The 27,799-nt window shown below is 42.8% G+C and overlaps 2 protein-coding genes across 3 annotated transcripts in view; one reads left to right on the top strand and one right to left on the bottom strand.

Moving 5' to 3' along the window:
* Nucleotides 1-513: 513 nt before the first annotated feature.
* Nucleotides 514-1,696, bottom strand: LOC122678996 (small VCP/p97-interacting protein-like). Its single transcript, XM_043879197.1, has 2 exons — nucleotides 1,680-1,696; nucleotides 514-856 (listed from the first exon to the last, which is right to left on the bottom strand). Exons 1-2 carry the CDS (start codon nucleotides 1,694-1,696, stop codon nucleotides 514-516), a joined length of 360 nt encoding a protein of 119 aa, XP_043735132.1.
* Nucleotides 1,697-2,061: 365 nt separating this feature from the next.
* The window catches only part of OS9 (OS9 endoplasmic reticulum lectin), a 33,103-nt gene continuing 7,365 nt past the window's right edge, over nucleotides 2,062-27,799 (top strand). For both annotated transcript variants that reach the window (XM_043888742.1, XM_043888734.1), the window contains exons 1-5: nucleotides 2,062-2,252; nucleotides 2,674-2,850; nucleotides 3,710-3,773; nucleotides 3,903-3,979; nucleotides 4,163-4,261. In XM_043888742.1, coding sequence (XP_043744677.1) covers nucleotides 2,091-2,252; nucleotides 2,674-2,850; nucleotides 3,710-3,773; nucleotides 3,903-3,979; nucleotides 4,163-4,261 — 579 coding nt within the window. In that variant the 5' untranslated portion in view covers nucleotides 2,062-2,090. The remainder of the gene's footprint in view (nucleotides 2,253-2,673; nucleotides 2,851-3,709; nucleotides 3,774-3,902; nucleotides 3,980-4,162; nucleotides 4,262-27,799) is intronic.

Raw genomic sequence — 27,799 nt, 5'->3', positions numbered from 1 at the left:
TATAAGCCCTTTCAAATAATTTTTCAAGATTTTCCTTGATGATCAGTTCAAAAGGCACTGAATCTCTAAGTTTAAGCAAAAATCTTCACATATAATGAAATAATGAGATATAAGGTTAAGCGGCAAATTAAAAATAGCAAGATCACTTCATATAAAGGAGGGAAAATACAAGTGCAAATTTGAATATTTGAGATGTATGTAAAGTTTTTCCATGCAATATATAAATATATATTCACAGTTTAGGTCCATGTTCTAACTACTGAAAAATGGCAAATCACCCACTGTCTGCAGAAGAGCACATGTAGGGAAAATAAGTATTTAATGAAAGGTCTGGCCATTTTCCAAGACTGACAATTAAAAGCATTTTCAATATTCAGTTTTGAAAAAGCACTGCACTTAAGAGCACTAAAATCAAAGTCTGAATCTTCATTTATTCAAAGAGAAGAGATTAAATTGAGGATGTCCACTTGATTGCAGGTACAGTTACTGGCAGTGGACTCTTACACTCATGCTTTATAAAACTGTCCGTCTAAGTCCACTTTCTGGTGGGGGTTCAGATGTAGCCATTTCTTTTTCTATTTTTCCCTTTTTCTTTCTCTTTTCTTCCACAAACTGAACATTCAGAATACTCCGAGATGCAGCCTCCTTCTGTCTCCTCTCTGCATCCTCTGCAGGCTTTGCTCTTTTCTCTTCCAGGTCCGGCGAGGGAGGCGCGGCCTCCGTGGGACAGGGAAAACACCCCCCCACGGGGATCGCGGTTGGGGGTCCCCTCCTCGGCCCGCCCAAACCAGGCGGTGAGAACTGCGCGATCAAACGCGGGTCCCAGGTCTGCGGTGTTCGCTCCGCCCTGCTTCTGCTATAATTTTATGCACACAATATATTATTTCTCTGAGGCTCTTACTGATGGGTTTTTGTTTGTTTGAATTAATTTTCGGTTGCTTTTTCTCCCTTGCAATTTGTTTCCTCTGAGTTGCTGTTTTTCTTCTTCTTCTTGCTTGTTTTGTTTTCTTCTTTGTATATTAAAGACATTCCTTAAATGTTTTATGATCCTTGGCTGTCCGCTTATATTTCGGAGTGAGGCTATCAAAAAGCTGATTGGAAAGATTGTGTGTCGGCTAGGGCGCGAGGGCTTCCCCGGTGGTTCAGACAGAGAAGAATCTGCCTGCAGTGCAGGATTCTCGGCCAAGGACTTAAATGTAGGATTAACTCATCTTATTTCTTTAAGAGAACCCTGAGGAAAATATCTTTGGGATTTCTCTGTTGGGCGGGACAGGGTCTGCAGATAAGTTTTTCCAAAGATATAGTCATGCTCTTGTTTGTGTTTGTTTAGGAATCAGTTTCTCAGGATTGCTTAATCAGTTCCCATTCCTCCATTTGCTTTCTAGCTTCTGAAACGTTGCTGCTGTCTCCTTTCCCTTTTGTTCTTACGTGGCCTGGAGGACAATGCCTACGTTTGTTACTCGCAGCTCTCTAGATCCCAGTTTTCAACTGTAAGTTCCCATTATTTCTTTAGGATAATTTTTATTGGAAGACAACTGCAGGATCGTCCAGGAAGGTTTTGACACAAATTACCAGATCACCCTAAAGTTGTCTGTATATATGAAAAGAGGAATGCTACTATACAATAATTGTTTTGTAACAAGTATTAAGTAGCTTTCAAGAGTATTGTGTGCACGCACCCATCCACCTCAAACATCCGCTTGGCGGCGGCCAGACACAATACAAAAGATGACTTAAAAGCAATCAGAAATGCGTACAACAGCTGGGCTAGAACCGAAAAAAACCCATAACTGCTTCAAGGGGCCCGGCGTGTAGACCGCGCCTCCCTGGAACTGGGAGAGGGGAGGAGGGGGTCGGATATCATTGGTGATTGGTTGGCCTCTTCAACCAATCACGCGTAGCGAGTGATTTCGCTAATTGTCATGATAGACCTCCTCGTGGGCTTTAGAGCTACGTTGACAAATGGGAATAGGGCACGTGGGAGGGACAGAAAGTTTGGCCAATAAGACCTTGCGGCGTTAGGGGCGGGATGAGGCCGCCGCCAGGTTTAGGGCGGAAGGAGTTGTTCTGGATTAGAAGGGGAACGAAAGATGGCGGCGGAAACGCTGCTGTCCAGTCTGTTGGGGCTGCTACTTCTGGGGCTCCTGTTACCCGCAAGTCTGACCGGCGGGGTCGGGAGCCTGAACCTGGAGGAGCTGAGTGAGATGCGTTATGGGATCGAGATACTGCCGTTGCCTGTCATGGGAGGCCAGGTGAGGAGGCGTAGAGGGGCGAGGGTCCTGGGCAGAAAGGGAAGGAGGAGAAGGTGGAGGAAGAAGGGCCGCTGTGGAGTCTGTGGCGGAAGCCTGAGGAGAATCGGGGAGAGTAAGCAGCGGCTTTAAGAGGACGCCTGAGGATCGTAGTCAAAGACCCATTCCCTCGGGGCCATGGGCTGGGAGGGGTGGGGCTTCCCTCTGTCAACCTCAGGTCCCAGTTCCTTACTGAAACGCCCAGACTCCTCCCCGTGAAGAAGTGGGCGTGCCGTCTCCCCTCACCCGCCGAGCACCGCAGGACGGGTGGCTCGCTCTGCCTGGACTGGACGCTTCCCCATTGTGTGAAGAGGGATCTCGTGGTCCTCCCTGATCCCCAACCTCTCTTTGCTTCCCTGTCCCCCGACCCCCACTTCTTTCCCAGAGCCAGGCTTCGGACGTGGTGATTGTCTCCTCTAAGTACAAGCAGCGCTATGAATGTCGCCTGCCAGCTGGAGCTATTCACTTCCAGCGTGAGAGGGAGGAGGAGGCACCTGCTTACCAAGGGCCTGGGATCCCTGAGTTGTTGAGCCCGATGAAAGATGCGCCCTGCCTGCTGAAGGTGAAAGGAACTGGGATAGAGGGAAGGGGCATGGAAACGAGTTATCTGTTTGGGAACTAGTTATCTATCCACAGTGTGTCTGTGAATGAGGGGTATCTGTAGGAGTTAAGAAGGCCATTGAAGGAGCAGGCCTATTGTACAGACAGGAAAGAAAGAATGCTGTAACCAGTGATGATGCTTTGCTGATTATAGAGGAGTGTTAGAAAATCTCAGAATAAAGATTAAACCAATACTGAGGTGCTTAAAGAGGGCCAGGCTGGGGCAGTTGGGGTACTCCCCTAGAGAAACTTTCCTGGTTAAGTCACCCCTTTCCTGTCACTCTCTGCCCAGTGTCCTGTTTTATTTTCATCATGGCACTTCTCATGATCTGAAATTATTAACTGAATTATCAGGTGATTTATTTTTGGTCTGAGTCCTAGTACTAGAACGTAAGTCTGTGAAATCAGAATTTAAAAGAGAATGTATCTTGTACACAGCTGTATCCACAGTAGCTAAAACAGTACAAGGAAGTTCAATTAATACTTTGATATTCCATGTTTCCCTGGTCTGAGTGCTTCAAGGATATCATGATTTCTTATCTTTATGGACAACAAAGAAGGATTAAAAAAAATACTTACAAAGAAAAAAAATTTAAAAAAAAATTTAGAAAGAGAAGAGTAGTAAACCAACTAGGCTATAGAGGTCTCCAAGTTACAGAAGATAGACAGCCCTCCTCACCAAGAATCTGGAGGATTAAGAATAAGGGGGAGATGAGAAGTAAATCAGTGGTTATGTGTTTTGGGGCCAGGAGAGATTTCGGCTCCAAGAAAAGATGTCTGCACTCCATCCCCCTGACTGATCTTTTTTCTTTTACTGTCAGACCAAGGACTGGTGGACATATGAATTCTGTTATGGTCGCCACATCCAGCAGTACCATATGGAAGGTGAGTTCCACCTATGTTTTCCCTAAGCCCTCAGAAACCTGTCACGGAAGGTGACCTGCCTCCCGGTGCCCTTCCCTCCCAGTCCTCTGAGAACAGGATAACCGTGCTTCACTGTGCTCTCCCTTGCAGACTCAGAGATCAAAGGTGAAGTCCTCTATCTCGGCTACTACCAATCGGCCTTCGACTGGGATGATGAAACAGCAAAGGTGGCGGGAGTGTGGGACCGGGAAAGAAAGGGGTCTGGGCTGCAGATGAGAGCCCTGTCGAGAAGGGGAGGGTGAGGGTTAGCTGAGGTGATTCTCTGGGCTTCGTCTTAGGAGAGAGTGCTCTTTTTTTTCCTCCTTGCTGTCTTTCTCACACCCCTCCCTCATGCCTGATGTCCTCCCCAGGCCTCCAAGCAGCATCGCCTGAAACGCTACCACAGCCAGACCTATGGCAATGGGTCCAAGTGCGACCTCAACGGGAGGCCCCGGGAGGCCGAGGTTCGGGTGAGTCTTGGGAGAGGGACGTTGACACTCCGACAGAGAGAACTCCGAGTCTACGGGAAGAGCGCAGGGCGGTGCGGTACAGGCAAGAGTGCCTCTACCAGGCTCTAGACCCTCAGTTTAAGACTCATATTTCCAGCTTTGCGTCCCTGCCTCCATTTTCACAGGCATTTCTGTTTTTTTTTAAATTGGTGTATAATTGCTTTACAGTGTTGTGTTAGGTTCTGCTCTCCGACAACATGAATCAGCTGTATGTGTACATATATGCCCCCACTCTGGAGCCTCCCGTGTCCCTGCCCTCACGTCCCACTCCTCTAGATGATCACATAGCCCCGAACTGAGCTCCTTGCGCTATGCGGGAGCTTCCCACTAGCTACCTGTTTACACATGGAAATGTATACATGTCAATGCTACTCTGTTAATTCATCCCACCTACTCCTTACCCCACTGTGCCCAGAAGTCCATTCTCTATGTCTGCATCTCTATTCCTGCCCTGCAAATAGGTTCATCAGTACCATTTTTCTAGATTCCATATATACACATTAATATATGATATTTGTTTTTCTCTTTCTGACTTCAATGTATATGACAGAATCTAGGTTCATCCACATCACTACAAATGACCCAGTTTTGTTCCTTTTTATGGCTAATGTTCCATTGTATATATGTACCACATCTTCTTTATATTTTCTTCTGTTGATGAACGTTTAAGTTGCTTCCATGTCCTGGCTATTGTAAGTAGTGCTGCTCTGAACACTGGGGTACATATGTCTTTTTGAATTATGGTTTTCTCAGGGTGTATACCCCGTGGTGGGATTGCTGCATCATATGGTAGTTTTAGTTTTTTAAGGAAGCTCTGTACTGTTCTCCGGGCTTCCCAGGTGGCGCTAGTGGTAAAGAGCCTGTCTGTCGATGAAGGAGCTGTAAGAGACTTGGATTCCATCCCTGGGTTGGGACGATCCCCTGGAGGAGGACGTGGCAACCCAGTCCAGTATTCTTGCCTGGAGAATTCCACAGATAGAGGAGCCTGGTGGGCTACAGTCCATGGGGTCACAAAGAGTCAGACAGGACTGAGTGACTGAGCACACACGCATACTGTTCTCCATGGTGGCTGTATGGGTTCCATTCCCACCAACAGCCGCACTTTGATCTGTGCATCTCCCTTCTGTCGCCTCAGCTGCACGCCTGCGTTTCCTTACTGACTCCTCCTTCTTCACTTTGTCCTCCTTTCTTCACTTACCGTCTGCAGTGAGGTCGTGCTGGTGTCGGTATTGGGCTCCGCTCTGGAGATGCAGGGGTGGGCAGACAGGCAGCCCCTACCCTCATGGGCTGCAGGCGGGAGAGGAAGGCAGAGGTTAAAGAATCACAAAGATGAGCCTGTGATTACAAGCTGGGAAGTGATGGAAAGGAAAGGAATCAGAGTCAATAACAAAGCTCCTTCATTCTGCTTCTGCATTCCTCTCATAGCTGTGCTCTTCTTTCCTGTGCTTCATGCCTTCATCTCTCACCTGCATCACCTCCAGCAGCCTCTTAACAAAGTTTCCTGATACCATGGTACTTAAAGGAATTCAGGCAGGCAGCTGTCTGGTAGGCCAAGTTCCTCAGGTGATTCTAATGTGTATTCACAAACATATACACCTGTAGAGAGCCAGGACACAACAGTTCTCTTTATGTAATACAGATTTGCACATGCAGTTGTGTGGTGGTAAGTGTGGGACACGAGGATCGCCCAGCTAGGGTGGGGTGGTGGAGGGGGAGCCCAGGTGTGATGTCTGCCAATATCCATGGTATAAATATCCCCCTGTGGACAAATGCATGCTATCACTGTAACGTCGATCATCGTGCAACATTCCTGAAAACTGACCAGTCGGCTCTTGTGAACTGGCCTGAGTGGGCTCTGACACCACTCTGAGCAAGTGTTACTTCTCTACCGAGTTCTGGAAAGCCTTCAACAATTCTGCCTGGCACAAATGATAAGATCCAAATACTTCAGAGCAGACTGGGGTGGTAGCAGCAGAGGTGGGAAGCAGCCAGATTCTGGATAGATTTTGAGGATAGCACCAATAAGATTTGTTGAAGGATTGGATGTGACAGGGAGTCTACAATGATTCCAGGGCCTTTAGCTTGAGCAGCTGGAAAAATGGAATTGTCATTTAGTTAAGTGGGAGGTAACGGGTGTGGAGGAGGAAAGTAGGCTGGTGTGGACACATGAAGGTCAAAATGCCTAGTAGATATCCTAGTGGTAATGGTCAGTTGGTAGTTGGCTCTCTAACTCTGGAATTCCAGGACAGGGTCTGGGTTAGAGATATAAAATCTTACTGCATTTCTGTCCCACGGCTCTTCTTCCTGCCCTTTGATTTTTTGTTGTTGTTGTTTGTTTTTTTAAAACTTTGTTTATTTGGCTGCACTGGATCTTAGTTGGGGCATGTGGGATCTAGTTTTCCCAACCAGGGATTGAACCCAGGCCCCCAGCACTGGGAGCAGAGTCTTGTGACTGGACCACCAGGGAAGTCCCTCTTCCTGTCTTTTGAACCATTGAGTCTATTTCCCCTGCCTAGAGATCTCTGAATGGCTGTCCCCATCCTCTGATTCAGATTACATATCCCTGTGACACCTCCACAGGGAGACCTGACGTGGGCCCACAGACACACACCCTTTTGCCTTCATCTTGGTAAACACCTATGGAGTTTTATATTCTTCAAAGCATGTGTTGTTTCCTGAAATTAGCTTTATTTTTGGGGTTTAATTTCTTTGTCTGTCCCCACTAGAATAAGCTCCAGGAAGTCAGGGACAATATCTGACTGTCTTATTTTCTGCTGTATCCTCAGCGTCTTCCACAGTGCCTGGCACCAAGTAGATGCCCAGAGGTTATTCACTGAATGAATGGAATGAATGATGAGCCATTTCAAATGTCGCTTTATTTTTTGTGACCTTTCTTGGCTAGCCCGGAACGTTCACCGTGTTGTTTCAGAGCTTCATGTATCAGCACATCCGCGTCCACACATATCCACATCTTAGCCTGTTTGGGCTGCTATAACAAACTGCCACAGGCTAGGTAGCTTATAAACAACAGAAATTTATTTCTCACAGTTCTGGAAGCTGGAAGTCTCAGATTGGGGTGCCAGTGAGGTTGGGTGAGGACCCTCTTCCAGTCACAGACTTCTTGTATCCTCACAAAGGAGCTCTGTGGGGTCTCTTTCATATGAGCATTAATCCCATTCATGAGGGCTCCATCCTCATGACCTAAGCATCTCTGACAGGACCCTCTCCTGATACCATCACAGTGGGCATTAGGATTTCAACCTACAAATTTTAGGGAGACACAGACATTCAGACGACAGCAATCCACAGCACCCACACACATACATAATCTATTATAACACTTACTTCATTGTAGTCTCTGTATTTCTTTACTTGTTCGTATGTTCAGTAACACTGAGAACTGAGGGCAAAGACTTCACTTTCCTCATGGCTGCTGACAGGACGCCCTGCGCCCAGCACTGTGGTGGAAACTGGAGAGGAAATGCTGACTGAGAGCCCTGGTCCTGCCGGCAGGAGACACACCGCACAAACAGCCTCGGCACGTGGGCGCACCCTCTGATGGGGGCGGTGTTTTTACAGGGGAGCACACAATGAAAGAACTAACCCAGGTCCAGGGGAGACCTCTGGGGAAGGGGACCTGTGGACTGGCAGTAGAAGGATGAGGAGTTCGTCCAGCCGCCGCAGAGGAGTGGGAAGGAGAGGGTGTTCCAGGTGGAAGGTACATTGAGTTCAAAAGGCTTGGAGACGGCCGGGATGGATAGCTGTGCATGGTGACCGGAGGGACCTATGGGAGGTGAGGCTGGGCAGTCGCTAGGGGACAAGTCTCACGTCACGCGAAGCTCTGCAGCTGTGTGCAGGAGTTTGGACAAGCTGAGAAATGAGGGGAAACCAATGAAGTATTGGGTTGGCCAAAAAGTTTATTCAGGTTTTCCCATAAACTGTCCTAGGAAAAACCCGAATGAACTTTCTGCCAGCCTGATCTTTTGAGCAGATGCTGACAAATTCAGTGTTGGTTTTGAAGGCTTGCTCTGGCTCAGTTCAGTTCAGTCGCTCAGTCGTGTCCGACTCTTAGCGACCCCATGAACCGCAGCACGCCAGGCCTCCCTGTCCATCACCAACTCCCAGAGTCCACCCAAACCCACGTCCATCAAGTTGGTGATGCCATCCAGCCATCTCATCCTCTGTTGTCCCCTTCTCCTCCTGCCCTCAATCTTTCCCAGCATCAGGGTCTTTTCAAATGAGTTAGCTCTTCGCATTAGGTGGCCAAACTACTGGAGTTTGAGCTTCAACATCAGTCCTTCCAATGAACACCCAGGACTGATCTCCTTTAGGATGGACTGGTTGGATCTCCTTAAAGTCCAAGGGACTCTCAAGAGTCTTCTCCAACACCACAGTTCAAAAGCATCAGTTCTTCAGTGCTCAGCTTTCTTTATAGTCCAACTCTCACATCCATACATGACCACTGGAAAAACCATAGACTTGACTAGACGGACCTTTGTTGGCAAAGTAATGTCTCTGCTTTTTAATATGCTGTCTAGGTTGGTCATAACTTTCCTACCAAGGAGTAAGTGTCTTTTAATTTCATGGCTGCAATCACCATCTGCAGTCATTTTGGAGCCCCCCAAAATAAAGTCTGACACTGTATCCCCATCTATTTGCCATGCAGTGATGGGACCAGATGCCATGATCTTAGTTTTCTGAATGTTGAGCTTTAAGCCAACCTTTTCACTCTCCTCTTTCACTTTCATCAAGAGGTTCTTAAGTTCTTCTTCACTTTCTGCCATAAGGGTGGTGTCATCTGCATATCTGAGGTTATCGATATTTCTTCCAGCAATCTTGATTCCAGCTTGTGCTTCTTCCAGCCCAGCGTTTCTCATGATGTACTCTGCATATAAGTTAAATAAGCAGGGTGACAATATACAGCCTTGACATACTCCTTTTCCTATTTGGAACCAGTCTGTTGTTCCATGTCCAGTTCAAACTGTTGCTTCCTGACCTGCATACAGGTTTCTCAAGAGGCAGGTCAAGTGGTCTGGTATTCCCTTCTCTTTCAGAATTTTCCACAGTTTATTGCAATCCACACAGTCGAAGGCTTTGGCATAGTCAATAAAGCAGAAGTAGATGTTTTTCTGGAACTCTCTTGCTTTTTCGATGATCCATCGGATGTTGGCAATTTGATCTCTGGTTCCTCTGCCTTTTCTAAAACCAGCTTGAACATCTGGAATTTCATGGTTCACATACTGTTGAAGCCTGGCTTGGAGAATTTTGAGTATTACTTTACTAGTGTGTGAGATGAGTGCAATTGTGCAGTGGTTTGAGCATTCTTTGGCATTGCCTTTCTTTGGGATTGGAATGAAAACTGACCTTTCCCAGTCCTGTGGCCACTGCTGAGTTTTCCAAATTTGCTGACATATTGAGTGCAGCACGTTCACAGCATCATCTTTCAGGATTTGAAATAGCTCAACTGGGATTCCATCTCCTCCACTAGCTTTGTTCATGGTGATGCTTTCTAAGGCCCACTTGACTTCACATTCCAGGATGTCTGGCTCTAAGTGAGTGTGAGTGATCATATCATCATGATTATCTGGGTCATGAAGATCTTTTTTTTGTGTGTGTGTGTGTAATAAAGTTTTATTAAAGTATAAAGGAGATAGAGAAAGCTTCTGACATAGGCATCAGAAGGGGGCAAAAGAGTACCCCCTTTGCTAGTGTTAGCAATGGAGTTATATACTCTCCAATGAATCCAAAGAATGTCTGGAGGTTGTAAAGACCTCACGAAGATCTTTTTTGTACAGTTCTTCTGTGTATTCTTGCCACCTCTTCTTAATATCTTCTGCTTCTGTTAAGTCCATACCATTTCTGTCCTTTATTGTGCCCACCTTTGCATGAAATGTTTCCTTGGTATCTGTGATTTTCTTGAAGAGATCTCTAGTCTTTCCCATTCTGTTGTTTTCCTCTATTTCTTTGCATTGATTGCTGAGGAAGGCTTTCTTATCTCTCCTTGCTATTCTTTGGAACTCTGCATTCAAATGGGTATATCTTTCCTTTTCTCCTTTGCTTTTGGCTTCTCTTCTTTTCACAGCTATTTGTAAGGCCTCCTCAGACAGCCATTTTGCTTTTTTGCATTTCTTTTTCTTGGGGATGGTCTTGATTCCTGTCTCCTGTACAGTGTCATGGATCTCCATCCATAGTTCATCAGGCTCTCTGTCTATCAGATCTAGCCCCTTAAATCTATTTCTCACTTCCACTATGTAATCATAAGGGATTTGATTTAGGTCATACCTGAATGGTCTAGTGGTTTTCCCCACTTTCTTCAATTTAAATCTGAATTTGGCAATAAGGAGTTCATGATCTGAGCCACAGTCAGCTCCTGGTCTTGTTTTTGCTGACTGTATAGAGCTTCTCCATCTTTGGCTGCAAAGCATATAATCAGTCTGATTTCGGTCTTGACCATCTGGTGATGTCCATGTGTAGAGTCTTCTCTTGTGTTGTTGGAAGAGGGTGTTTGCCATGACCAGTGTGTTCTCTTGGCAGAACTCTATTAGCCTTTGCCCTGCTTCATTCTGTACTCCAAGGCCAAATTTACTTGTTACTCCAGGTGTTTCTTGACTTCCTACTGTTGCATTCCAGCCCCCTATATGAAAAGGACATTCTTTTTGGGTGTTAGTTCTAGAAGGTCTTGTAGGTCTTCATAGAACCATTCAACTTCAGCTTCTTCAGTGTTACTGGTCAGGGCATAGGCTTGGATTACCGTGATATTGAATGGTTTACCTTGGAAACGAACAGAGATCATTCTGTTGTTTTTGAGATCACATCCAAGTACTGCATTTCGGACTCTTTTGTTGACCATGATGGCCACTCCATTTCTTCTAAGGGATTCCTGCCCACAGTAGTAGATATAATGGTCATCTGAGTTAAATTCCCCTGTTCCAGTCCATCTTAGTTCGCTGATTCCTACAATGTTGACGTTCTCTGGCTGGAGCGAAGCAAATGATTGGGAGACCAGTGAGGAGGTGGTCGTGGTGATCCAGGTGAGAAAACAAAGGTGACCCAGGGATGAAGACATTTAAATTATTGGAGAGATTCAAGGGGCAAAATTAACGGAGTGAGATTCCCAGGTCTCTGGCTTGAACAACTGGATAGATGGTGGTTTCCGTTCCCAAGATGGGTATAGTGGGAAGAGCAGTAGGTTTGGTAAAGGAAAATGTTGGTTTTGGTTTTGAATAGGATGATTTTAGTGGCTGTAGGCATCCATGTAGATATATGAGGGGGCTGTGGGATCTCTGGGTTCACAGCTCAGGAGAGAGATCTAAATTGAACCCAGAGTGCTCGGGTCCATCAACCTACTGGTTATAATTGGAGCTGTGGTATGGATAAAATCCCACCCAAGAGACAGGATATTGTGAGAAAAGTGGGACAGAGCCCAAGGAAGCCATCAGTGAAAGCCTGGGCAGAAGGGGTCTCTGCCAAGAAGAAGGGGCTAGAAAGGAGGCTGTGCTGACACAGAACCTAGGGAGGACGTGTCTCGAGAAGGAACTGGCCCGTGGTGTTGGCTGCGTCTGAACCTTCAAGGAAGTGGAGAATTAAAAACTGCTTGTGAGCGATCATAGGAATTGTTATTTTAATAAAAGCAACACAGAAACATGGAAATAAAAATTCGGATGATGGGGATGGGAAAATTGTTAAGTCCTCTGTTCCCAGCCTCCCCTGACCAGTCCTTGGTTGGACTCAGTGCCAGAGGTCGTTGGAGGTTTCCTGCAGAGCAGTTTCCGTGGGCTGGTGAAGCTGAGCTGTTGAGGACCGTGGTGAGGAAGTGGAAGTCTTTGAAGAAGTCTGGATTTGAAGGGGACGGCTGTGGGCTTGGGAGGGTGGGACTTGGTGCTTGTCATTTCACATGTTAAGGTAGGAGCAGGTTTACATACTGGGTGGACTTAGTAGAAAGGAGGGTAGGCTGAAGTACAAGAGAAGGAATGAGAACAGAGTGTGGGCAGGGCTGGGATCTGAGTAGGGAACTGTTACTGTAACTAGAACACAAAGACAGCATATTTTCTGGGGAGTCTGGAGGTTTTGGTGGCAGAAAATTGATGGTATTCCTGTCTGGCTGCTTCTCATTTTCAGCTTTTGATGGGCCCCCAAGTTAATAGCTTTAGTGACTCAGTGAATCCCCGACTCCAGGGCCGGCCTGGTGATGTTCCATCTTCCAGATGCCTCCTTGGTGTGAGCAGTATGCACAGAGTTTGGTAAAAGTGTATTTTCTATGGAGTTTGGGAACAGTGGGTTAGCCATCTGGAATTAAATAAATTTGGATCCCTGTCTCCATTCTTATATTAAATAGGATTTCAGAGAGATCTAAGATTTTTTTCCACTAAAATGTTTAATTATGAAACATTTCAGACATACAGGAAATAATGTCATAGACAAGTTAAACAGATGTTTAACATTTTGCCATATTTGCTTCGGATCTGTTTTCTTTCTTTTTTTTTTTAAATAAAAGGAATAAAACACTAATGATATAGTTAAAGCCCGCCATCTCATTTCTTCGTCTTGTCTCCAGAAACTGCCAGAACCGTCTCTGTGGTTGCTTGTACTGTTACTAGCGCTGCGCACGTCCAGGCCATACGGATAGCTTTGTGTTTTAAAGTTGTGCGTCAGCATAGTTCTGCTTTTCCACCAATGGAGGCATTTACCGTTCTGTGGCATGACGTGGAGATCCAGTTCAGTGGTTTTAATGGCTGTATCGTGTTTCATTAGTTGCTTATCCGTCGTCTATTGAGGAGCAGTCGGGTTTCAGCTCTGCTGCTCTGACACAGTGCTGGCATGTAGACCACACTGGGAATGGGAAGAGTTTCTCCAGGGAAATACCTGCTAGAAGCACCGGGTTATGGGGAATGCAGATATTATTGGTGAATTTGGTGCATTGCCCATTTTTTCACTGTCTTTTAAACATAAAGGCATTCTTCCTTTATTTTTAATTATTGTTTTTTAGGTTATAGTAACACAGACATTAAAAGTTTCCATTTTAACAATTTTTAAGTGTGCAATGCAGTAGCAGTAAGCACATCGACATTGTTGAATAACTGTTACCACTGAGTACTATTTCATTAACATCTTCCTTTTGTTGTTGTTTTTCTTCACTAAGCTGTGTCTGACTCTTTGTGACCCCATGGACTGCAGCATGCCAAGCTTCTCTGTCTTCCACTGTCTCCCAGAATTTGCTCAAATTCATGTCCATTGAGTCGGTGTTGCCGTCCAACCACTTCATTCTCTGTCGCCCACTTCTGCCCTCAATCTTTCTCAGCATCAGGGTCTTTTCCAATGAGTCAGCTCTTCTCATCAGGTGGCCAGAGTATTGGAGCTTCAGTTTCAGTAACAGTCATTCCAGTGAATATTCAGGGTTGATTTCCTTTAGGACTGACTGGTTTGATCTCCTTGCACTCCAAGAGATTCTCAAGAGTCTTCTCCAACACCACAATTCGGAAGCATCGATTCTTTGGCGTTGAGCCTTCTTTATGGTCCAACTCTCACATCCACACACGACCGCTGGAAAAACCATAGCTTTGACTATCCAGGCCTTTGTTGGCAAAGTGATGTCTCTGCTTTTTAAGACACTGTCTAGGTCTGTCATAGTTTTTCTTCCAAGGAGCAAACGTCTTTTAATTTCATGGCTTCAGTCACTGTCTGCAGTGATTTTGGAGCCCAGGAAAGTAAAGTCTGTCACTGCTTCCATTTTCTCCCCCATCTGTTTGCCATGAAGTGATGGGACTGGATGCCATGGTCTGAGTGTTTTTTAATGTTGAGTTTCAAGCCAGCTTTTGCACTGTCCTATTTCACCCTCACTTCCTGTCCACTTTCTGCTGTTAGAGTGGTGTCATCTGCATATCTGACGTTGTTGGTATTTCTCCCAGCAATCTTGATTCTAGCTTATGATTCATCCAACCCAGCATTTTGCATGATGCACTCTGCATATAAGTTAAATAAGCAAGGTGACAATATACAGCCTTGTACTCCTTTCCCAATTAAGACCCAGCCAGTTGTTCTATGTCTGGTTCTAACTATTGCTTCTTGACCCACATATAGGTTTCTCAGGAGACAGGTAAGGTGGTCTGGTATTCCCATCTCTTTAAGAGTTTTCCACAGTTTAAAAAAAAAAAAAAAGTTTTCCACAGTTTGTTGTGATCCATGCAGTGAAAGGCTTTAGTGTAGTCATTGAAGCAGAAGCAGATATTTTTATGGAACTCCCTTGCTTTCTCCATGACCCAGCAAATGTTGGCGATTTGATCTCTGGTTCCCCTGCCTCTTCAAAACCCAGCTTATGCTTCTGTAAATTCTTGGTTCACATACTGCTGAAGCCTAGATTGAAGGATTTTGAGCATATGCTAGCATATGAAATGAGCACAATTGTATGGTAATTAGAACATTCTTTGGCATTGCCCTTCTTTAGGATTGGATGAAAATTGACCTTTTCCAGTCCTGTGGCCTCTGCTGAGTTTTCCAAATTTGCTGACATACTGAGTGCAGCACTTCAACAGCATCATCTTTTAGGATTTGAAATGCTCAACTGAAATGCTGTCACCTCCACTGGCTTTGTTCATAGTGATGCTTCCTAAGGCCCTCTTGACTTCACAGTCTGGGATGTCTGGCTCTATCGTGGTTATCCAGATCATTAAGATCTTTTTTATATAGTTCTTCTGTGTATTCTTGCCACCTCTTCTTAATCTCTTCTGCTTGTATTAGGTCCTTGCCATTTTTGTCGTTTATTGTGCCTGTCCTTGCATAAAGTGTTCCCTTGATATCTCCAGTTTTCTTGACAAGATCGCTGGTCTTTCCCGTTCAGTTGTTTTCCTCTGTTTCTTTGCACTGTTCATTTAAGAAGGCCTTCTTATGTTTCCTTGCTACTCTCTGCAAGTCTGCATTCAGTTCACTTCAGTTCAGTCGCTCAGTCGTGTCCGACTCTTCGCCACCCCATGGACTGCAGCACGCCAGGCTTCCCTGTCCATCACCAACTCCTGGAGTTTACCCAAACCCGTGTCTATTGAGTCGGTGATGCCATCCAACCATCTCATCCTCTGTCACCCCCTTCTCCTCCTGCCTTCAACCTTTCCCAGCATCAGGGTCTTTTCAAATAAGTCAGTTCTTTGCATCAGGTGGCCAAAGTATTGGAGTTTCAGCTTCAGCATCAGTCCTTCCAATGAACACTCAGGACTGATCTCCTTCAGGATGGACTGGTTGGATCTCCTTGCAGTCCAAGGGACTCTCAAGAATCTTCTCCAACACCACAGTTCAAAAGCATCAATTCTTCAGCACTCAGCTTTCTTTATAGTCCAACTCTCACATCCATACATGACTACTGGAACAACCATAGCCTTGATTAGACGGACCTTTGTTGGCAAAGTAATGTCTCTGCTTTTTAATGTGCTGTCTAGGTTGGTCATAACTTTCCTTCCAAGGAGTAAGCATCTTTTAATTTCATGGCTACAATTACCATCTGCAGTGATTTTTGAAGCCCCAAAAAATAAAGTCTGACACTATTTCCACTGTTTCCCCATCTATTTGCCATGAAGTGATGGAACCAGATGCCATGATCTTAGTTTTCTGAATGTTGAGCTTTAAGCCAACCTTTTCACTCTCCTCTTTCACTTTCATCAAGAGGGTTTTTAGTTCCTCTTCACTTTCTGCCATAAGGGTGGAGTCATCTGCATATCTGAGGTTATTGATATTTCTCCCAGCAATCTTGATTCCAGTTTGTCCTTTATCCAGCCCACCATTTCTCATGAAATACTCTGCATATAAGTTAAATAAGCAGGATGATAATATACAACCTTGACATACTCCTTTTCCTATTTGGAACCAGTCTGTTGTTCCATGTCCAGTTCTAACTGTTGCTTCCTGACCTACATACAGATTTCTCAAGAGGCAGGTCAGGTGGTCTGGTATTTCCTTCTCTTGAAGAATTTTCCACAGTTTGTTGTGATCCACACAGTCAAAGGCTTTGGCATAGTCAATAAAGCAGAAATAGATGTTTTTCTGGAACTCTCTTGCTTTTTCTATGATCCATTGGATGTTGGCAATTTGCTCTCTGGTTCCTCTGCCTTTTCTAAAACCAGCTTGAACATCTGGAAGTTCACAGTTCATGTATTGTTGAAGCCTGGCTTGGAGAATTTTGAGCATTACTAGTGCGTGAGATGAGTGCAATTGTGCAGTAGTTTGAGCATTCTTTGGGTTTGGAATGAAAACTGACCTTTTCCAGTCCTGTGGCCACTGCTGAGTTTTCCAAGTTTGCTGACATATTGAATGCAGCACTTACACAGCATCATCTTTCAGGATTTGAAATAGCTCAACTGGAATTCCATCACCTCCAGTAGCTTTGTTCGTGGTGATGCTTCCTAAGGCCTTCTTGACTTCACATTCCAGGATGTCTGGCTTTAGGTGAGTGATCACAGCATCGTGGTTATCTGGGTCATGAAGATCTTTTTTGTACAGTTCTTCTGAGTATTCTTATCACCTCTTCTTAATATCTTTTGCTTCTGTTAGGTCCGTACCGTTTCTGTCCTTTATTGTGCCCACCTTTGCTTGAAATATTCTTATCTCTAATTTTCTTGGAGAGATCTCTAGTCTTTCCCATTCTCTTGTTTTCCTCTATTTCTTTGCACTGATCATCAAGGAAGGCTTTCTTCCTCGCCTTGCTATTCTTTGGAACTCTGCATTCACATGGGAATATCTTTCCTTCTCTCCTTTGTTTTCCGCTTCTCTTCTTTTCACAGCTGTTTGCCTGCATCCAGTTGGGTGTAAGTTTCCCTTCTCCCTTGCCTTTTCCCCCTTCTTTCCTCGGCGGTTTGTGAAGCCTCCTCAGACACCACTCCCCTTCCTGCATTTCTTTTTCTCGGGATGGTTTTGGTCACCACTCCTGTACAGTGTTGCAAACCCCATCCATACTTCTTCAGGCTCTTATCAGGTGTAATTTCTTGAATCTATTTGTCACTTCCACTGTAAAATCACAAGGGATTTGATTTAGGTCATACCTGAATGGCTTAGAGGTTTTCCCTACTTTCTTCAGTTTAAGCCTGAATTTTGCAATAAGGAGCTCATGATATGAGCCACAGTCAGCTCCAGATTTTGTTTTTGCTGACTGTATAGAGAGCTTCTCCGTCTTTGGCTGCAAAGAACATAATCAGTCTGATTTCAGTATTGACCATCTGGCGATGTCCATGTGTAGAGTCTTGTGTTGTTGGAAAAGGGTATTTGCTGTGCCCAGCATGTTCTCTTGACAAAACTCTGTTAGCTTTAACCCTGCTACACCTTGTACTCCAAAGCCAAACTTGCCTGTTATTCCAGGTATCTCTTAACTTCCTTTTGCATTCCAATCCCCTATGATGAAAAAGACATCTTTTTTGGTGTTGGTTCTAGAAGGTGTTGGGTCTTCTTAGAACCAGTTGACTTCAGCTTTTTTTGCGTCATTGGTTAGTGCATTGGCTTGAATTACTGTGATGTTGAATGGTTTGCCTTGGAAATGAACCGAGATTATTCTGTTGTTTTTAAGACCACACCCAAGTACTGCACTTCAGACTCTTGTTGATTATGAGGACTACTCCAGTTCTTCTAAGAATTCCTCCCCACAGTAGTTAGTAGATACAGTGGTCATCTGTATCATCAGAATTAAATTCTTCCATTCCTGCCCATATTAGTTCACTGATACCTAAGACATCAATGCTCAATTTTGCTGTCTCCTGCTAGACCACATCCAGTTTACCTTGATTCATGGACCTAACATTCCAGATTCCTATGCACTATTGTTCTTTACAGCGTCAGATTTGACTCTCACCACCAGACACATCCACAGCTGAGCGTCATTCCCACTTTGGCCCAGCTGCTTCCTTCTTCTGAAGCTACTGCTCATTGCCCTCTGCTCTGCCCCAGTAGCGTACTGGACACCTGGGGGAGGGCTCATCTTCCGGTGTTGTATCTTTCTGCCTTTTCATCCTGTCCATGAGGTTCTCCAGGCAAGAATACTGGAACGAGTTGCCGTTTCCTTCTCTAGCGGAGCACATTTTGTCAGAACTCTCACTATGACCTGTGCCCTTGGGGGGCCCTGTGTGGATCGGCTCGTGGCGTGTCCAGGTTACAGAGGCCCCTTCGCCACGACAAGGCAGTGATCCATGCAGGGGAACATCTGCATTATTTTATCATTTATTTCCTTCTTCTTCCTTTAAGTTCTGTTCTCTTTCTGACTTCTTGGATTTTTTTCACACTTAGAAAATTTCATATTTAATTTTTGGATAGGTATGAATTTTCATAGCTCTAATATAGAAATGCTTTACAAAGTGTACGGAGAAAAGTCTTAACACACTTTCCCCTCATCACTCTGTTTCTATCCCCATAGAAAGGTAACCATTGTTAGCTTCTTTTCTACACTCAGAGATATTTTTTTTGCTCTAATTTTTTAAAAATTTTAAAAAATTAATTGGAATATAATTGCTTTACAGTGTTAATTTCTGCTGTGAAGCAGAGCGAATCAGCTATATATGTGTATATATCCCCTCCCTCTTAAGCCGCCCTCCAAACCCCCCCAAAATTTTTAATTGAAGTATAGTTGATTATGAATTATGTAAATTACAGTGTACAGTATAATGATTCACAATTTTTAAAGGTTATACTCCATTTATAGTTATTATAAAATATTGGCTCTGTTCCCTGTGTTGTTCAGTATACCCTTGTGGTTTATTTTATACGTTATAGTTTGTACCTCTTAATCCTCTGCCCCTATATCGCTCTGCCGCTTTCATCTCCCCACTGATAACCACCAGTTTGTTCTCTGTGTCTGTGATTTGACATTAAGTTATTTATCGATTTTCTAATGTTAAACCAATTTTGCTTTCCTGAGATGCATCTAGTTTTAAAAATATCTTTTTAAAAATACTATTAGTTATTTATTTCTGGATGCACTGGGTCTTTGTTGCTGCATGCTGGCTCTTCTCTAGTTTCGAGGAGTCGGGCGACTCTCTAGTCGTGGAGCACAGGCCCAGTTGCCCCAGGGCAGGTGGAATCTTCTCGGACCAGGACTCAAACCCCTGTCCCTGTGTTGGTGGGTGGATTCTCAACCACTGGACCACCAGGGAAGTTCACATGTATTATCTTTGAGTATCCTTTTTTTATCTTGTTGGACTCAGTTTGTGATGTTTTTAAGGATCTTGTAAATATCTCCTAAGAGAGACTGACCTTAGTTTTTCCTTCCAGTACTGTCCTTATCATGCTTTAGACAAGGTTAAGCTAGCTTCAAAAAATCAGTTTAAAAATGTTCACTTTTACTATATTCTGAAGATTGTGTAAGACTGTAATTTTTTATTCTTACATGTTTGCTTGAATTCACCTGGAAAATCATCTTGGTCTAGGTTTTCTTTGTAGGAAGATTTTTACTTATGATTCATTTATTTTACTAGTTTTAGGAATATTCAAAGTTTTTTTATTTCTACTTGGGTCAGTTTTAGTGTATTTTCTAGGAATCTGTCTAGTTTGTCTCATTTTTCCGATTTCTTGGTATAAAGTTGCCTATTTCCTTCTGTTCTCATCTCTGTCACTTCAGTTCAGTTCAGTCGCTCAGTCGCTCAGTCATGTCCAACTCTTTGCGACCCCATGAACCGCAGCATGCCAGGCCTCCCTGTCCATCACCAGCTCCCAGAGTCCACCCAAACCCTTGTCCACTGAGTTGGTGATGCCATCCAACCATCTCATCCTCTGTCACCCCCTTCTCCTCCTGCCCTCAATCTTTCCCAGCATCAGGGTCTTTTCAAATAAGTCAGTTCTTTGCATCAGGTGGCCAAACTATTGGAGTTTCAGCTTCAGCATCAGTTCCTCCAATGAACACCCAGGGCTGATCTCCTTTAGGATGGACTGGTTGGATCTCCTTGCAGTCCAAGGGACTCTCAAGAATCTTCTCCAACACCACAGTTCAAAAGCATCAATTCTTCGGCACTCACCTTTCTTTATAGTTCAACTCTCACATCCATACATGACTGCTGGAAAACCATAGCCTTGATTAGATGGACCTTTGTTGGCAAAGTAATGTCTCTGCTTTTTAATATGCTGTATAGGTTGGTCATAACTTTCCTTCCAAGGAGTAAGTGTCTTTTAATTTCATGGCTGCAGTCACCATCTGCAGTGATTTTGGAGCCCCCCAAAATGAAGTCAGCCAATGTTTTCACTGTTTCCCCATCTATTTGCCATGAAGTGACGGGACTGGATGCCATGATCTTAGTTTTCTGAATGTTGAGCTTTAAGCCAACTTTTTCATTCTCCTCTTTCACTTTCACCAAGAGGCTCTTTAGTTCCTCTTCACTTTCTGCCATAAGGGTGGTGTCATCTGCATATCTGAGGTTATTGATATTTCTCCCGGCAATCTTGATTCCAGCTTGTGCCTCATCCTGCCCAGCGTTTCTCATGATGTACTCTGCATATAAGTTAAATAAGCAGGGTGACAATATACAGCCTTGACATACTCCTTTTTCTATTTAGAACCAATCTGTTGTTCCATGTCCAGTTCTAACTGTTGTAGCATCAGTAATTAGGTTCCTTTCTTCAGGTTATTCCTTTTGCATGTAATTCCGTCCTCAGAGTACATCAGAGAATTCACATAGGTGTAAAATCCTAAAAATGCAGTGGGGGGCGGAAGACCTGCTCCCCAGAAGTCACATCTTAGTGCACACCAGAGAATTCACACAGGAGAGAAGCCCTGTGAGTGTAGTGAATGTGGGAAGGCTTTTACCCAAAATTCAGCTCTTGGAGTACACCTGAGAATTCACACAGAGGAGAGACCTTACGAATGTATGAATGTGGAAATCCTTTGTCCATAAAACAGCTATTAGAGTATATCACACCAGAATGCATACTTAGGGAGAACCCTGGAGCGTAATGAGTTTGAAAAATGCTAAAGGAAGTATGGGGCTTCCCAAGTGGCTCAGTGGTAAAGAATCCAGCTGCCAAGCAGGAGATGCAGATTCAGTCCCTGGGTGGGGAAGATCCCCTGGAAACGGAAATGGCAGAATCCCATGGACAGAGGAGCCTGGCAGGCAACAGTCCATAGGGTCTCAAAGAGTTGGACATGACTGAGTGACTAACAGCAGCAACAGGTTTTGTTACTGGTCAGTCTCGGGAGGCTGGTCAGTTTTATTAGACTTTTCCAAGAACTAATTTCAGCTCCGTTGAGCTTCTGTATCATATTTGTTTTCCATTGTATTTATTTCCAGGCTAATCGTTCTTTTCCTTCCTTCTACTTTTTTCAGCATTAATTTGCTTTCCTCCCCCTAATTTCTTGAGTACTTAACGCATTTCCAGCTTTTCCTCTTTTACATCTCTTGTAAATTTCTCTCCAGTTACTACTCCAAATATGTTACAGTTTTATGAGGCTATTTTAAGTTTTTTAATCTAATTTTCAAATTGATAATACTCTCCCATAACTCAAAACCCAGAAAGTATAAAGGTGTGCGATAAAAGTTTCCCCTCCCAAACTTAGCTGCCACCTGCTCATTTCCCATCACGCCCTCCCCAGCACCCAGTAACCCTGCTCGTATCATTCTGTAGCCTTCCAGCCTTTCTTGTGTGTTTAAAAGCAGTTGTGAATAGAGATTTTTATTTCCTGTTCCCCCTTTTTTTTAAACATACAATGTAAAAATTCTTTGTACCACCTTATTTTTATACATCTTGACAATAATTCTTAGCGATCTTTCAGGGGCAGTACATCTAGAACTTTATTCTTTGTTTTCATGTTTCCATAATATTCCATCGTATGAATGTTCTATCATTTTGTCACCGTCACTGTATGCTTAAACTCATTTCCCTCCTACTTTTTGTCATTACAGAAGATAATTCTATTATACATATGTGTACGTGTAACTATATCTTGAAAGTATAATTGCTGGGTGCAGGTGATATATATTTAAAGATTGTCTGTAAAAACTTTCTGTTACAGAAAATGAGAAACATAAAAACAGAATTGTCCAGTGACTTCCCTGTGTATCATCTGGCTTCAGCCAATATGGCTAGTCTCGTTTCATCTATCCCCTTGCCACCTCCATGCACTATACTTTGACTCCCAGCTTATTTGAAAGCAGAGTGCAGGCATCATCTCATTTCATCCTTAAATATTTCTGTGTTATCCCTAAAAGACTAGAGCTCTTTTAAAAATACAACCACAGTACTATATCACACTAAAAAAATTAACCATCATTTCTTATCACCAAATAGTCAATCATTTCAAGTTTCCCTGATTATCTTACATATATAGATATATCTCATAGTTACGTAGACTTTCATGGTTATACCATTAAATTTGAGTCCTTTCAAATTTGGTGAGACGGGTACAGTACAGTGTATGTCAGTGTCTATGAATGGTTCTTTGTGTTTGAAAAGAACATGTCCTCTACTGGGAGGCAGGATGTTTTCTGTATGTCTTTTAGGTCATGCTGTTCAAATCTTTTGTATCCTTACTGATCTGTCTCCCACTATAATTATGGATTTGTCTGTTTTTACTTATTATTCTTTCAATTTATTCGTCATTATTCTGTCAGCTGTTGCTTTTTGTATCTTGGGGCTACATATCAATTGATTCAGCAAATGTTTATTAAGTGCTTCTATGTGCCAGGAACTGTTCTAGTTGCTAGACATATTTCAACAGAACACGAGACAAAAATGCCTCGTCTCTTTGGGAGCGACAGACAAGGAAGATAAAGAATTACAGACAATTTGAATTATTATCCCTCATAAATTGAATGTTTTCACATTATGAATTGACCTCTATATTAGTAATTTTTTTATTTTAAGTCTCCGGTGTGATAACACAGCGGTAATGGCTTTCAGTGAGTTATGTTTACTGATTTTTTTCATCCTTTTGTTTTTGCATTTTCTATATTCTTATGTTTTAAGTGTGTCTCCAAATAGCACGTACTTGTATTTAAAACATTTTTAGCCATTTATATATGTGTGTGCGTATATATTTGGACTTGTGTCTAACATTTTATTTTATGCTTTCCTTTGTCCCACTTTTTGTCTCCTTCCTTGCTTTTGGTTTATCTTAATGATGACACTTGTCTCTCATCTCAGTGGGAAGTTTTGCTCTCTTTATTTTCTAAAATCACACATTTATGGAGATATCAGTCACCGAGCACACAATTCAGGGTGTATCTCAGTGGTTTTTTCATGTATTCAGAGGTGTGCCGCCATCAGCACAGTCAGTTGTAGACCATTGTCATCGCCCTGGAAGAAATCCTCTGCCCCTGAGCAGCTACTTTCTATTCCACCTCCACTCCCCACCCCATCCACCGCTCCAGACCACCTCTCCTCTTTCACCCTGTAGATGGGATGTGTATAATGTGTGACCTTTTGTATCTGGCTTCTTTCATTTATCCTGTGAACAAGAGTCACCTGTGTGTAGCGTGTACCCGTACCGCTTTACATTTTATTGCCAAATAACATTCCACATTCTATCAATTCATTCATCAGTTGGTGAACACTTGGGTTGTTTGCACTTTTTGGCTATTATGAACAACAGTGCTTTTAACATATGTGAACAGGTTTTTGTGTGCTTTTTTTCTTTCGGTATATACCAAGGAATAGAATTGCTGGATCATATGGTAATTCTATATTAAATTGCCAGACTTTAATATTTTTAGATTGCCAGACTTTCATTAAATTCTATGTTTAATTGCCAGACTTTTTCTGAAACAGTCCCATTGTTTTATTATATAATCCCACAAGTGGTGGGTGAGAGTTTGAATTTCTCCACATCCTCATCAACACTTGTTTTTTCATCTTTTTAAAAATTAATTAATGAATTTTGTTTTATTTTTGACCACACTGGGTCATCGTAGCAGTACGCGGTCTCCTCACTGAGGCGTCTCCTCTTGTGGCGGGCTTCAGTAGTTGCGGGAGGTGGGTCAATGATTGTGGCTCTTGGGTTCTAGATTGCTGGGTCAGTAGTTATAGGACATGGGCTGTTATTGTGGCTCTTGGGTTCTAGATTGCTGGGTCAGTAGCTGTGGCTTAGTTGCTCCTCGGCATGTGGGATCTTCCCAGACCAGGGACTGAACCTGTGTCCTCTGCATTGGCAGGTGGATTCTTAACCACTAGACCACCAGTGACACCCTGTTTTTCATCTTTTTGACTGTAGCCTTCCTAGCGACTATGAGGTGGCATCTCATTGTAGTTTTGATTTGCATTTCCTGATGGTTAACAATGTGGAGCATCTTTTCAGGGGCGTATTAGCAATTTGTCTTTTTTCTTTAGAGAAATGTCTATTCAGATCTTTCACCCATTTGAAAATTGCATTGTCGTTTTATTATTGAGTTGTAAAACTTCTTTGTATGTTCTAGATACAAGTTCCCTATCAGATATATGATTTGCAAATATTTTCTCCCATTCTGTGGATTGTCGTTTCACATTCTTGGTGGTGTCCTTTACGACACAGAGGCCTTTAATTTTGATGGATTTTTTTCCTTTTGTTACTTGTGCTCTTGATATTGTGCCTAACAAATCATTGCCTCATTTAAGGCTAAGAAGACTTACACTTATGTTTCCTTCTGAGAGCTTTATAGTTTTACCTTTAGGTCTTTGATCCAATGGGAGTTAATTTTTATGTATGGTATGAAGTAGGAGTCAAACTTCATTGTTTTGCTTGTAGATATCCTTTTGACTTAGCATCATTTGTTGAAAAGACAACTCCCATTGAATCATCGTGGTAACCTTACTGAAAGGGGATAATAGTGAAGGTAATTTCTGGACTCAGTTCTGTTTCATTGGTCTGTATACTTACGTTAGTATCACAGTGTCTTGATATTGTAGCTTTGTAGCAAGCTTTGAAATCCATAAGTACGATTTGAAATCCAATCCTATTCTTCAAGATTGTTTTGGCTATGTGGAGTTCCTTAAATTTTCATGTGAATTTTAGGAACATAACTTCTGCAAAGAAGGCACCTGAAATTTTGATGGAGATTACAGTTAAATCTGAAGATCAATTTGGGGAGTATTACCATCTTCACAATATTAAGTCTTATAATCTGTGAACTTGGATATCTTTCCATTTAAATCTTTAATTTATTTCAGCAATGTTTTGTAGTTTTGGGGTTTTTTGTTTTGTTTTTTGCCTTTGAAATAGTGGATGTTAAAGAATAGTTAGCTATTGTTTTTATAATATTACATTTTAAATTTATTTTTTAAATGGAAACATCATTGGTTTAGGGAATTCCCTGGTCTCATAGAATGAGTTGGGAAGTGTTTTCTCTTCTTCTGTTTTTTGTGTTTTGGTTTTTTTTTTTAATATTTATTTATTTTAAAACATTATTTATTTTTGGTTGCACTGTCTTTGTTGCTGTGCGTGGACTTTCTCTGGTTGTAAAGAGCAGGCGCCCCCCTCTAGTTTGGTGCCCGGACTTCTCTCGTTGCAGCATCAACTCTCGAGCTCAGTCGCAGGAGTCGTGGCACACGGGCTTAGCTGCCCTGCAGCGTGTGGAATCTTCCCGGACCAGGAATTGAACCCATGTCCTTGCACGGGCAGGTGGGTTCTTAACCACTGGGCCGCCAGGGAAGGCATTATTTGTCTGTCTGTCTATGCCAGGCATGCAGGATCTTCTAGTTGCAGCGTGCAGGATGTTTAGTTGTGGCAAGCAGACTCTTACTGCGGCATGTGGGGTCTGTTTCCTTGACCAGCGATCAAGCCTGTGCCCCCTGGTTGGAAGTACAAGTCACTGGGCCACCAGGGAAGCCCCTCCTCTTCTATTTTTTCTGACGAGTTTGAGACCAGTTGGAATTTTTATGTTTTAAATGTTTGGTAAAATTCATCAGTAGACCCATTTGACCCAAGCTTCCCTGTGTGGGAAGTTGTTTTTAAGTACTAATTTAACCTCTTTAATTGTTACTGGTCTAATTCAGATTTTTTCTTCTTTAGTCAGTTTTTGTATTTTGTGTCTTTCTAGAAATTTGTCCATTTCATCTGAGTTATCTGATTTATTGGCACATAGGTGACCATGGTATTCTTTTACAGCCCCTTTTACATCTGGAAGGTTGGTAGCAATGTTCCTTCTTTCATTTTCAATTGTACCAACTTGAGTCTTCTCTTTTTTCCTTGATCAGTCTAACTAAAGTTTTGTCACTTTTATTGATCTTTTCAAAAATTAACTTTTAGTTTATTTTCTCTATTATTTTTCTGTTCTCTATTTCATTCATTTCTTTTCTAATCTGTATTCTTTCTTTCCCTCTGCTTGCTTTGGGTTTAGTTTGCTCTTCCTTTTCTAGTTTCAAAGTGGACGTTCAGGTGATGGATTTGATATCTTTCTTCTTCTTTATACTTTACAGGTAAAAGTTTTCTTCTAAGCACTGCTTTAGCTGCATCCATAAGTTTTGATAAATTATGTCTTCATTGTGTTTTCATTCATCTCAGTATTTTCTAATTTTCTTGTTATTTCCTTGAGCCATTGGTTACTTAGGAGTGTTAATTTCTACATATTTATGAATTCCCCAGATTTCTTTGTTATTAATTTCTAATATTACACTGTGGTTAGAGAACATACTTTGTCCCTGTTTTTTAAAAAATGTATTTTATTGAAATATAATTTATTTACAATGTATTAATTTCTGCTATACAGTAAAGTGATTCAGTTATACATATATATACATTCTTTTTCATATTCTTTTCCATTATGGTTTATCATGGGATATTGAATATAGTTCTCTGGGCTATACAGTAGGACCTTATTTATCCATTCTACATATAATAGTTTGCATCTGCTTGGGCTTCCCTTGTGGCTCAGACAGTAAAGAATCCACCTGAAATGTGGGAAACCTGGGTTTGATCCCTGAGTTGGGAAGATCCCCTGGAGAAGGGAATGGCTACCCACTCCAGTATTCTGGCTGGAGAATTCCATTGGCAGAGGAGCCAGGCAGGCTATATAGTCCATGGGGTCACAAAGACTCGGATATGACTGATCAACTTTCACTTTCGCATCTGCTAACCCCAAACTTCCAGTCTTTCTCTTCTTCACCTCCTTTCCCCCTTGGCAATCACAAGTCCGTTCTCTATGTCTGTGAGTCAATTTCTGTTTCATAGATAAGTTCATTTGCATCATACTTTAGATTGATGTAAGTGACATAATAAGGTATTTGTCTTTCTCTGACTTACCTCACTTAGTACGATAATCTCTAGAGGCCCATCCATGTTGCTGCGGATGCCGTTAGTTCATTCTTTTTCGCAGCTGAGCAGGAGCCCAGTGTACACGCACCACACGTTCTTTATCCAGTGGTCTGTCAGTGGCCATTGAGGTTGTTTGCATGTTTTGGTTTTTGTAAATAGTGTTGCTGTGAACATAGGGGGTGCATGTATCTTTTTTAATTATAGGAGAACATACTTTACATGATTTAAATTTTTAGCTCTTTGGATTTATCATAGTGACTTCAAAACGTTTCTCTCTGAAATCTAACATCTGTATCCTCTCACAGGCATTTTCTGTTGCCTGCTTTTTT

The sequence above is a fragment of the Cervus elaphus genome, chromosome 3 (genome assembly GCF_910594005.1).
Source record: "Cervus elaphus chromosome 3, mCerEla1.1, whole genome shotgun sequence".
Taxonomy (NCBI): Eukaryota; Metazoa; Chordata; class Mammalia; order Artiodactyla; family Cervidae; genus Cervus; species Cervus elaphus.
The sequence above is the reverse complement of the archived record's forward strand: the minus strand, read 5'-3'. Positions and strand labels throughout refer to the sequence as shown.